General features: G+C 39.7%; 2 protein-coding genes and 1 long non-coding RNA gene across 3 annotated transcripts; 1 reads left to right on the plus strand and 2 right to left on the minus strand.

The window, feature by feature from the left end:
- Positions 1-1,493: 1,493 nt before the first annotated feature.
- LOC114920435 (uncharacterized) lies at positions 1,494-4,790 on the minus strand. The gene is made up of 3 exons (XR_010666196.1): positions 4,461-4,790; positions 3,987-4,370; positions 1,494-3,703 (listed from the first exon to the last, which is right to left on the minus strand). It is a non-coding gene; the product is annotated as an uncharacterized lncRNA (long non-coding RNA).
- Positions 4,791-8,480: 3,690 nt separating this feature from the next.
- LOC109986880 (histone H1-like) lies at positions 8,481-10,102 on the plus strand. Its single transcript, XM_020637739.3, has one exon. The coding sequence runs from the start codon at positions 8,597-8,599 to the stop codon at positions 9,209-9,211; it is 615 nt and encodes a 204-aa protein (XP_020493395.2). The 5' UTR covers positions 8,481-8,596; the 3' UTR covers positions 9,212-10,102.
- A 313-nt stretch (positions 10,103-10,415) lies between these two features.
- Positions 10,416-11,065, minus strand: LOC109986892 (histone H2B-like). The gene has a single exon (XM_020637750.3). The coding sequence runs from the start codon at positions 11,057-11,059 to the stop codon at positions 10,685-10,687; it is 375 nt and encodes a 124-aa protein (XP_020493406.1). The 5' UTR covers positions 11,060-11,065; the 3' UTR covers positions 10,416-10,684.
- Positions 11,066-12,659: the final 1,594 nt, after the last annotated feature.

The following is a 12,659-nucleotide window of genomic DNA, read 5'->3' on the forward strand; positions in this document are numbered from 1 at the left end:
ACAAACACGGCAGGAGTCAACCAAGACAAAAAGTAAAACACAGTGAAGGGTAGAAATCTAATGATCAGCAGTTCAAACAAAATGGTCTTCAGGGCGATGGGCGGACCCAGGGAGGGGCAAGGGGAAGCAGTGGCTAACCCTATAGACAGCAACCCCCTACCACCCCCAAGAACTTTTTCAGTGTGTGAATACTATAATTTGTTATTTGAAAAATGAATTAATAGCCTACATAAATAAAACAAACATATTATAGACATAAGACATTAAACCAACACAGGTGATTTAGCCAATAGGTGCAGCAAGCATTGAACTTTGACCTTACTTCACTCCACTTCCTGTGGTTATTAGAGCACAATATGTAAGGGGAACATTTTTTATTGTTTTCTAGTCCCTAATAGTCCACTCAATCAAAACCTGGAATCGAGTGTGATGAACAAAATAGGGCTCATACATGTGATGATGACACTGAGGTGTGTTTACATATAGGTAGGCTTTTGACGTACATCTGTATCCCATGAGCTGAATATCTAGCCTCGTGTTAACCACAGAATGTTGCAGAGTGGGTTCCTGTGTGCGCACACGTGTGTGTCAAGGCCTCCAGCGTTGCAGTGGAAATTAAACTGGTGACCGACATCTTAATTCTCAGAGAACCCTCGCTTAAAAGTTGAGCAACCCCATAGCACCAGCAAAAAAAAAATCCCTGGCACCGCCACTGTTCAGGGCCTTTGGTGTTGGTGGGATAACTCGGAGCTTGAGGAGGAGCACAGGGCTTTATCGGCAGTTTGGTGTCGGCAATGTCTTCTCAGCAGTAGATTGTATTTCTTACTTGACATATATGATGACTGTGCAAACATGTGCCCAATCATTCCTCAAAACATACAGCCGCACACAGCTAAAAAGGGGCCTGGTGTTTAATTGGGATCATGTTATAGGCCTAAGTTTTATGGAACATTGTTTAATGTGATTTTACCACAAGATGGCAGCACAGCATGTACGTGCAAAAATGACCATTGGGAATAAATATATTCTGATCCAATGTTTAAAAAAATATATGGTAATGTTGGTGTGGTTCTTGTTTTTCATATTTTTTATACAAATTGTAACACTGTACATCCAAATATTGATACCTGTCTTGATACCTCACAAACTAAAGTGGAAGTCCTGTATGCACCCAAAACTGGGTAATTTATTGATTTTAATTTAAAAAAAATGGCAATTGAACTCCTTCACTGTGTTAATTGAACACAATGACAACATTTAAACCGGAGCATTGCAAATTTATTTGTTTAACTTCTTCAGCTTCTTTGCTCTTTGTCTATTTGTATTATTGTAACCTTGTCATCTTTATGAGATACAAAACCACTTGAGAAACGTCAGTATTTACTACAACTTTTTTGTACTTCTGATGTGCAGTGTGGGTGGAGGGGATATTTTCCTTCACAACACATTACATCCCTCATTTAAATATTACTCAGAGAAAGGTTAAGTCTCAATCTAACATCTTTATTTCTTTATTAGTTAAACACAATTTTCCTAAACATGTGTTACAGGACTCAGTCTGCAACGGCACTTATAATGTAGAAAACGTTCACTTTATCACTCCACAGGCAAGGATGGCAAAAAATACAAGCTGTCGGTAGGCCCTACATCAGCACCATGCGCATTGCGCACAATTCATTAGCAACGCAAACTCAGACTGTTTACTCAAACCACTTCTTTAAAGGGCCCATATTATGCTTTTTCTGCTTTATATGCTCTTTAGTGTGTTTTCCAAGTGTCCTGTGCATGTTTAGGCACATCTATTTGCAAAAATTCAAAGTCTGTGTAAACGCAGCTTCTCCTACGTCCTCCTGTTAGCTGCAGCATTAGCTGCATGTAACGCTCGCCCCCCCCCCTCAAAAGAAATTGCCAGTGTGACGTCTTGTCAGTGTGATATCACTGATCTAAGCTCATTGGCTCCTTGTGGCAAACCCAGCAGCTCATGTTGTACGCCCGTTAACTTCTGTAGCACGCCCACAATATGCCGTAGCCTGCGGTAGCACAGTAGTGCTAAGGTGCTAATGTTTATGCTACCCTCGGACGGAGCCAGTGGCTGCATTCCCAATATGGTAAAAGGGGCGGGACATTTCCGAGAACCGTGCTGAGCGACTGACCAATTACGGCAGAGTTGACAGGCCAACCAATCAGATCAGACTTGGCACACGTGGGGACTCTGAACGTGGACACTTCAGAGCCTTAGAGAGAGAGTCAGAAGCGAGCAGGTGCATGGAGCGGCAGTACATGAAAACAGACACTTTTTTTGAACTTAAGCTATTGTGAACATAATTTAGTAGGTACATAGATTAAATATATGAACCCCAAAAAGGGCATAATATGGGCTCTTTAAGTTTCATGTTCCTGTGCAGCAAAAGAGCTTACACTGCCACCTGCTGGCAAATGTAGAAATGCCTCACTGAACAGAAGCTATTAATGACAGAATGTATTTAACAACATGTTAAATAAAAGTGACTGGGCATAGATTACAAAACCAGTACTTTGACGGGTGATTCACAGTCGCTACACTCAGCTTCTCCTCTTGAGTGAATCTGCCCAGTCCGATGACCACCAGGAACACATGGGGTCCAGGAGCAGCATAAGAGATGTACTGACTTTAATCTGCAGTTGTCTTGTCCATGCCAAACCTGGTGTCAAAGAGGCCCGGGGTGTCAATAACGGCAACCTTTTGTCCATCTACTGTAGCTTTGCCCTTAGAACAGTCCACAGTCATCGACTTTGAACTGAACATCCCGGTCTTCCCCACCATCACCATTCTCAGCTCCTGGTTATATGTTCTGCTGTATCCTGTGTAAAAGAGTGAGGTTCGTTCAGTGAATGAATCACTGACTGACTGAGAGGAAGAGAGAGACTCATAAAGTAGCCTAAGCCCATTTAAAAAAATATATATTATTATTTTTTTATCATTTTTTTGCCCTGCGTATATAATTTAAAATATAACTGTTCTGGCATAGGATATATTCGTTGCCATGCATATTTCCTGCTGACATGTAGCCTATATTAAGTTAAATTAATTGTCATTCATAATGTTTGCAAACTGAAAGCTTTAACAGGCACATGCTTTTGCACATTGGAGTTCTCCTGGTCTGGCCAACTCGTCTAGTGTGTGCGTTTGGAGTGTTTATTATTAAAAATCTGAGGAAACTGTCTGTGGTCTCTCATATTCTTAAAATCAGTTAAGATTTGTAAATCGTTAGTGTGTGGCCAGCTTTAGTGCAATAATCAGCCTTCACTATGGATTTCAGATATGCACAAGTACAGCTAGAGTTCAGTTTTTTCTCTGTTCCTCTTCAGAGGACTTTCCCCTTCCTTGTGGAAAACTTTCCCATCGCTCCACTCTCTCCACTTCAGACGGACTCCGCTCAATCCATTCTCCTTCAGCCTGTCCTGGAACTGGAAAACACAAAGAGAAACAATTTTTAAACATTCACTCCAATCTGTTTTGTTAGTTGGAGGGGAAACAGGACAGAACAACAGTCAAACAAACAAACTAACAAACAATACAAGCGCCACAGGAATTCAACCAATTCAAATTTGTGTTAAAAATGCAGACTTGCCTTTTTTAAGATGTCTGCTCTCACAGCAGGATCATTCAGATCCACAGAGGAGTCCTCCGGCTTCATTCTCACCTTTATAAACTGTTTATGAGCTGGTGCACAGAAATAAAGAAGACAAATGTGTCATGGATGTATTGTTTTTCTGCTTTCATACTTGCACAAAACTCCTGAAAACTAGAGGTTAGCTGCATGTGTGAATGTATAAAGACATGAGAGAGCAGGAGCGGATGATGACTTGTATTCTGAGACTGGTGCACAACTCATATAAATGAACATTGACTTCTCACATAGTTAGGTATAGGCTAGTATAACAGTAGTTTTGTTTATACGTTATGCTTTTTCTCTCTTAAACCAAAGCACATGTTAAACACTTACCACTGTTGTAGCACACAAATGGGAATCGCTTTTCACAGGACACTGGCCTCCATTTTCCTGATAATTGCAAATCCACAGCGCCACATATCACACTCATGGAGGCTAACAGGTTTGAACCTCCATCCCAGAACCGGAACGACGAGTCACTCCCATCAGACCAGTAGCTGTCAGGATCTTTGTACAGACCAATCCATGCCCAATCCTTACTCCATGCCCAATCCTTAGTCAATCCCCACTTACTTGGCCGCAGTTTGTGGATCTTCTGGTTCTCTATGTCGTTTCTCACAGTTGCCAGGTCTAAGAATTTTTCCCTGCAGTACCTCTGAGCATTGGACCAATCCAATCTTTCATTGACATGAACAAATTCAGGATCCTGTTGTGTTCCTGCAATAACAGTTTGAAAGTGTTTAGTCCTTATAGTAAACTTCAAGATAAACCTGCCTTAAAACCAAAATATTTCACGTCTCCTCTTACCTCTGTAACAAATGAATTGAATCTTGGAAGAGCATTCATAATACAACCATCTTCCATCATCTTCAATAGCCACACAGGACTGATTACCATGGAAGTCGGGTTCTTTTTTAGCTTCCCAGTTTCTAAAATCAGCCCCACTGCCATTGTAGCCGTCCGACCATTTCCATGTGATTTTACTGTACACGCCGATCCAGGTCAAATAATTTTGATAAAGTGAAGGGACTGTGGATATAAGTTGCTCCATTTCTTCCATGTGACTTCCAAGTCATGGGCTTGGCAACATACTGGTACTTAGGGGGAAGGTACAAGGAGACAATCCAGCCTGTGAGAACAAGATAAACCCAAACAGCTGAGATAAGACGTTTTCACATACGCTGTCTTGAGAGTTTCAGTATAGGATAGCCCCTGAAATCCTCCTGATCTAGTTTCATACATGCACCTCACAGCGGGAGACTGTCCCTGTTGGATGGAAGGGGGGCAGGGGGTCTTTAGCAAGACATCACATGAAAAGAACAACGTGGAAGTGGCACACAAAGAAACAGAGTCCACTAGACAATGCTGTAAGGTGAATATTTTGCCTTTATAACAATGCTATGTGTAGTTTGACAGAATCACAATATCAACAAAAGAGTGGAGAAGAACAAAAATGGAGAACAGAAAAAAAAATCAGTTTGTTTACATGCTCTGAAATCGTAACAGTCTCATGCATGCAGTCTTTCACCATGCACCGAGTGCAGGGAACAATTAAGCGTCACTAGCCCCTTCACCCACTCAAGGTGAATTCTCCTGATTATATCTTGCTGCGTTCTCGCATCAGCTCACTCTGAAAATATATCACAAAAAGAAAAGCTATCACAATGTCATTTGAAATCTTATTCTCATTTAGCCTACTTGTTTCGATGACTGCCCCCTGTTAGGGGTCTGGACAATCGTCTGCCAAACTGCTTAAGTTTTCGTGGTACTACTAACAAAGTATATGTATATTTTTTTAAATTGATCACAAGTACAACACTTGTGATCAATTAAAAAAATAACACGCAGTCAGAAATCAACAGAGGGAAATTTACTGACCTGAGAAACACAGGACACACAGGAACGTCCTCTCCATGGTGCTCTGAGGATTGATGTGACACTCTAAATAAACAATATCAGTGAAACCATCAGGCAAATTTAGGGAAATTCAAAACCAGCTCCTTTCCTCTGTATCAAAAGTCCACAGTGCTGTTAAGTTCATTATGCAGCTGTAAGTTTAGTTATGGGTGATGTAATGAAAATGTGGATGAAGGCCTGACATGTTTGTCCCTTTCATTTGAAAACAACTGTCAATATGCAGTGTCAAAAATCTAAAAATGATAGTCCTCCTGACTGAAAACCATTAAGTATGAATAACTGACAAAGTCTGGGCAGCCAGAATATTCTTCCAACCACAAGTTCATTTTAAAACATTTCTACTTAAAAGTGATGATCTCTAAAGCTGGAAATCAGCTGGATGCAAAATGCTGGGAAATGCATCCACCCTTAAACTCTACAGACTCTACAAAGACAAACGCTTCCAGCTCATTTTTTTTTTTAACCTGTTTTAGTCATAATTGTGCATTAAATTACAAGTGATAGTCTTTGTGAGTGAAAAACAGAGGGATGCATTTCAGCATGACAGAAGACTTGTGCTTGTGTCTTGAGATAACATTTGACGCCATACGAATAAAGATTGATTGATTTGAACCGAGTGATTTGTGTGTTGTTGCAGATTGAACTGGCATATAGACCAGATAAATGTTTAATCACATGTAGCACGGCCGTGTGATGTTAACCTGCAGGGAGGACCAAGCTGGTTGTGCTAGCACTGCTAACGTTAGCCACACTCTGCCTACACTCTGAATTGCCCTCATTCTTTCAAGGTTAAAATGACATATAGTAATTTGTTAACAGTTGATGTTGCTACTCTACATTAGCTTGTTGAAAAATTGTTGATATTGTGTAAATATTAATGGACGAAGCCTGAGTGACGTCAGCCATCTGTTACTGCAGGGGGCTCTGGAGGCTCAACGGCAGCAGCCGCCATGCTGGAAATCCAGTGTCAGCCTAACCTTCAGTCAACTTAACAACAGACTTAGAGCTGGAGCTGGGGCGGGTTTTAATCCTTATGACGAAATTGCACCTACGTACAGTACAGTGTGTGCCCATGAGGAAACCTAGTTTTTTGGTACCAGGCTGTAAACTTGTTTCTGCTGTAAAAACAGGCTTTTATGGGTCTCCTCAACAAACTGCAGGATTTTACACATCTGCATAGGCTTAATTTTTCTTCACCGGAGGATGATGCTTGGTTTCAACCAATTTTTTACTTGAAAATCCTGGTATATATTCCAAGGGAATATATGATGTGTCATCTGAAACATGCTTTAATCTTCTTTTGCCACAAAACAAACAAATAATTATAAATGTCTGTCAGCCACAATGAGTCCATTTCAAATGATAGAATATTCAAATAACTCCAAACAAATGTTATATCAATGTTTGTCTTTCACGGAGATGAGCAGGGTCATAAAAACAAACATTTACTGGTTTTTAGATAAACACAATTTACAAGTTACTTTTCCATTTATTTTCCATGGATGACATGTTATCGTTTAATGTTTAATGTGTATTTATTTAAAAAAACAACTTCAAATGACTTTTTTCATACCACAAATGGGTGAATATGTGCAAATAATTACAAGATAATACTTAAACCATATAAAATGGAAAAATAAACCTTTGCATATCACAAGACAGGTGCATAGGAGAGCAATGTGTCCATTAAAAACTTGAAGATAAACTCCTGCACACTGTCTTGCAAACAAACATTTATTGGCAACGTTTCGGTACTAGACCTTCATCAGGCAGAAATACTTCCATATAAAATGGACTGGAGATGTTTTTTTATGTTTCTGGAGGTATAAGTCTTTTTTGGCCAGTGCGGATTGGCTGGTAACAGGGTATTTGTTATAACTATTCATTTTTGCAATTATTTGGCCATAGCAAATCCTGGCAATATATTCCTGAACATGTTCAGCACATTCACATCATTGCTACCATTTCATTTGCAATTTGGTTGTTGCATAAGGTTGTTTTTTTTCTTTTCTTTTTTTTACTGGAATCATTTATTTAGTTCTTGGGCAAAGTTTGCTTCATTCACTGAGATTTTGGTTGAACAAATAAATAAAAATATATTTATTTTCAAACATAAAAATGCTGTGAAAAATGTTTAACACTAAAACAATGTGCTTTTAATTTAAAAAAATGTTATATTTTGTTCAATAATGATCATTTAAGATATTTTGTGGAGCCCCATCGGGGAGTTTTAATCCTGAATTTGTTTATTCTAATATGTTTCTAAAAAGTAATGAAATCATTTAATAAAGCCGTAGCCTAGCCGTACCTCGGTACTCACTTAAGATACAAATTGTAGCCTATAAACTATTTGCTCTCTACAGCTGAGATTATTCAGTATGTTTAAGAATCAAATTAAGTCGGTTTCTCCCTGCATATAACTGTTTTATTTTATGGATTTATTATGAAAATCAGCTGAAATGTTCACGGTGTCAGTGAGCAGTCTGACCAAACTGCAGCCCAGACCTCAGCCATCATCAGTGTGTTTGCTGCCATCAGAAAAACGTGATTTTATCATGAAGTGATCTTCAACAGATGTTTGTTTTCACTCTGAGTCTCTGAACAAACATCCGCAGCTGCAGGAAAACGACTTTTCATGGAGCTCTGATGTGATTTTAATGATTTTAGGAGAGAAATGAGCGTGAAAAGCCGCCGAGCAGAGCTGGTCGGGACGGTGAATGTGTGAGGTTTGGAGGCTCCACAAAGAAAAATGATCGAGCAGCAGAGCTCAACATGACTTCAATATGAAGAGACACAAGTCCCCTATGAGCTCCTTCACTTTCAGCCTTCAGCACGGCTCCTACATTTAGTTAGGACTCTTTTTATCACCGACAGAAAACACAAGTTGACCGATTTTAACACGGCACAGAGAGACGCGGAGTGGGTTGAGTCTCTACGGTTCTCATGGTGGGTTTAAGAGCAGCCTCGAGAGCAGGGACTCCCAATAGTTGATCCACTTCCTGTGAGAGAGACACTCCGAGAAAACTATGGCAGAAGTAGCACCAGCCCCGGCCAAAGTGGCAAAGAAGAAGGCTCCCAAGCCGAAGAAGACCGGCCCTAGCGTCGGCGAGCTCATCGTGAAATATGTGTCCGCATCCAAGGAGCGGAGCGGCGTGTCCGTGGCCGCCATCAAGAAGCTCCTGGCTAACGGAGGCTACGATGTGGAGAAGAACAACAGCCGCGTCAAAGTCGCCATCAAGAGCCTGGTGGCTAAGGAGATTCTGACCCAGGTCAAGGGGATCGGAGCCTCCGGCTCGTTCAAGATGAACAAGAAGGCCGAGGAGAAGAAGACAAAGAAACCGGCAGCCAAGAAAGCCGCTCCTAAAGCAGTCAAGAAGCCCGCAGCTAAGAAACCTGCGGCGGCCAAGAAGCCCAAGGCATCGGCAGCTAAGAAGCCAGCATCCGCCAAGAAGTCCCCGAAGAAGGTCACGAAACCCGCAGCTGTCAAGAAATCAGCCAAGAGCCCGAAGAAAGCCGCCAAGAGCCCCAAGAAGACAGTGAAAAAGGCCCCCGCAGCCAAGAAAGCCCCCGCAGCCAAGAAGGCCCCCGCTAAGAGGGTCGCCAAACCCAAAGCCAAGAAGGCAGCACCCAAGAAGAAGTGAGCTGTCAATCAGCGACCCCACTAAAACGGCTCTTTTAAGAGCCACCCACTTCAAACATAAGAGTTCATCCATACCTTTTATTTATTTTTTTATTTTTTTACTTAAATGTTAATTGTATTTTTACCTTAATTAATTATTATTATTTGTTTTTGTTCTCTGAAAGCTCTCAACGGGTATGTGTATTATAGAGATCTGGGTACACCTTTATTCACTATTAATTAGAATTGCCTTAATTAAAAATCTTATTAGTGCATCATGGATGGGTGGAAATAAAACAGCCAGAACAAAAACTTCTTTATTGATTAATATTTGGTGATTTTAAAACTGAAATATTTAAACAAAAGTTCAGCAACCGAAGACATCTATAATGTATTAAATGATTTATATATATATATATATATATATAGATGGGATAAATTAATACCTGAGTGCCTTTGTGGCGCTCCCTGGTTAGTCTCTGTGAACAGACTTCCTGTGAGCTGTAGTTATGTGGATTTATTTATTTCACAGATTAACAATTATTATCAATAATAATACTTGTAGTTTTCTCTGAATCATTCACTGACAAGAACATTTTCCTGACTGGCAATGTCAAACACAATGATTTGGCAAACCAGATCCAACAATGTTATTAATCAGCACATGATTTAGTGACTGTTTTTAAAAACATGATGTTACCTCAGGAGGACAAAAACTATACATTTGCTCTGCAATAACCATTCTGAACAAAATCAGATGGACCCCCCTTTTAAGAAACTGTTTTCTAAAGTCCTCTTTTAATGTACTGCACTTTCTGTTTATTGTTCAAGTTTTGTCAAAGGAGAATTTCTGTCTCTGTTGGGACAGACAATAAAATCTATCTACACACCCAAAAGGACTGGTCCAATGTGTAACAAATTTGGTGTTCTTCAGGTGGTAGGAATGGTGTTTTTATTATCCCTTTCTTATAATTTTAGCCTTTAAATAAAAGGTTCATATTTAGAAAGTATGTAGGCATACATGACAAAAAAACCCAAGATGATGATAATGGGAGATGTTCAATTGAAGTGGTTTAAGAAACACAAATAACATTGGCATCAGTCTTATTTAGATAGAATATATAAACAAAAGCAAATAAGTTAGGCTGTGTAAACTATTTAATGCCTTCTCTGACAGACTGGACAAACTGTATAGATGTAGGCAAGTTTTGTTTTATCACGATTATGTTTGAATCACTATTAGAATTTGTAAATTTAAATCATTACCCACTATCAAGAGTACTAGGCTTTGAGTATTTTTTTTTTTTTTTAAATATAGTATTGGAGTGAAGTAAGTTCATAGTTGTATACAACCATAAATAATAAATCATAATTTGGTCAAGTGGTGAATTTTACACTACTACAACGTAACGTAAGTTAACAGGAAATGAGCACTTTTGATGCAAGGTGTGTGGCCCTTAAAAGGACCGTTTTTTTGGCTGATAAATCAGCAGGTTTACTTGGAGCTGGTGTACTTAGTGACGGCCTTGGTGCCCTCAGACACGGCGTGCTTAGCCAGCTCTCCGGGCAGCAGCAGGCGGACAGCGGTCTGGATCTCCCTGGAGGTGATGGTGGAGCGCTTGTTGTAATGAGCCAGACGGGAAGCCTCCCCGGCGATACGCTCAAAGATGTCACTCACGAAGGAGTTCATGATGCCCATGGCCTTAGAGGAGATCCCGGTGTCGGGATGAACCTGCTTCAGGACTTTATACACGTAGATGGCATAGCTCTCCTTCCTAGACTTTCTCCGTTTCTTGCCGGTTTTGGTGGTGGATTTAACGACGGCTTTCTTCGACCCTTTCTTGGGCGCGGGTTTTGTTACATCAGGCATTGTTGAATATATTTCGACACGAATGTTATGATAGCTTTCAGGTCGCTCAATATATATGGCCTTGATGCAAATGAAATGTGCTGTTGCTCGCACACGATTTGGCTAAGATTGGAGCGCGTGAGGCTGACCAGCAGAGGGGGAAGGCTGAGCCCTACTCAGCAGTATAGACAATACATGGCCCTGTGTTACACCCTGAAAATCAAGGATCAAATCAACACAGAACCTGTTACAGACCAACATAACAGGAGGTTATAGACATGTTTTATAGACATACAAACTCTTACTCAGACATAATCAAATCTATTAAACTCTCTTCTCTAACTCACTTACAAATATTAGACTCTCTTTACTGATCACTAAAGTCAACACAATACCTTAAAAATGTGTACAAAATATCAACTCTATTTCAGTTTTAATAAATAAAGAACAAATAATAGATTACTCTCATTACAGGCATTTGGACCATTTTTAGTGTGTAACTGATTTGTATAATTACTTGACTAAATTATGGTTTCAATCAGTTCTTAAGAATTTGTCTTTGAAACCTTTCAGACCTCTACATCTTTCGACTCAATTATTTTACTTTTTTAACATGTCACGGTTTATTACTAAGATTACAACTGGTCACATTGACTTTTGAGACATATTCCTCTCTTACAAATGTTATAAATGCCAACTTTAAACTCATAAATAAAAGCAGAAAGAGGCAAATCATCTGTTCACTATAAGGTTTTAGAATAAACAATAGATCACTGAAGCTTGCTTTTCTGAATAGTTACTGTTCCTAAGAAGAATGATCAAAGCTGATTATCTGATAAGATTATATTAGAATATAATATAATGGAATAGATGTTTATTTCCATTTGCACAGGTACAGGGCAGTAGAGGTACATTGGAATTCTTGTGTGTTTCTCCTCAGCTTCTACAAAAAAGTTTAAATTATATATAAAATAGAATAGCATTATAAGAAAAAATAAAGAGTAGAAAAGTACAAAAAATAAAAAAATAAAGCTATACACTGTATTAAAGCAAATATATAATACAAAAAAAATAACAAAGGGGAACACTGTACAATAAGATGAAAATATAAATATGTTTTCTTGTCTCTAACTTTCTACATCTCTTATTGCACCTGAAGTTATTGCACACATATTTTTCACATTATATTATTGCACTGTTTTTTGTTTTTAAGGTTATATTGCACACTTGTATTGCACTGTGAGGTGGTCAACTGTTCATTTAGTCTGTGAGGGGTGAAGTACTTCCTTCCAAGCTTAATGTCCTGTGCTACAAGTCTCACAGCAGCAGGGAAAAAGCTGTTGTGGTAGCGGGCCTTGTGGGTGGAGATGTTCTCTGGCCTGTGAAGTCGCAGGTTATAGCCCAAGTTCTTCCACCTGAACAGAGCATGAGCTGGGTGCTGTTTGTCCCTGAGGATGCTCTGTGCTTTTCCCCTGCAGCGCTGTGTGTACAGTGTGTCCGGAGGGGAGGTTGGAGCCAGTGATTCTCTCTGCAGTCTTTATGACCCGTTGAAGCGATTTCCTCTCAGACAGTGTGGTGTTTCCGAACCACACAGTGATTCCACTGGTGAGGATGCTTTCAA

Source organism: Labrus bergylta, chromosome 1, assembly GCF_963930695.1.
Source record: "Labrus bergylta chromosome 1, fLabBer1.1, whole genome shotgun sequence".
In the NCBI taxonomy this organism is placed as follows: domain Eukaryota; kingdom Metazoa; phylum Chordata; class Actinopteri; order Labriformes; family Labridae; genus Labrus; species Labrus bergylta.

What these genes read in the sequence shown, in the direction of transcription:
- LOC109986880 (XM_020637739.3), top strand. Translation starts at nt 8,597, where the DNA reads ATGGCAGAAGTAGCACCAGCCCCGGCCAAAGTGGCAAAGAAGAAGGCT.
- LOC109986892 (XM_020637750.3), bottom strand. Translation starts at nt 11,059, where the DNA reads ATGCCTGATGTAACAAAACCCGCGCCCAAGAAAGGGTCGAAGAAAGCC.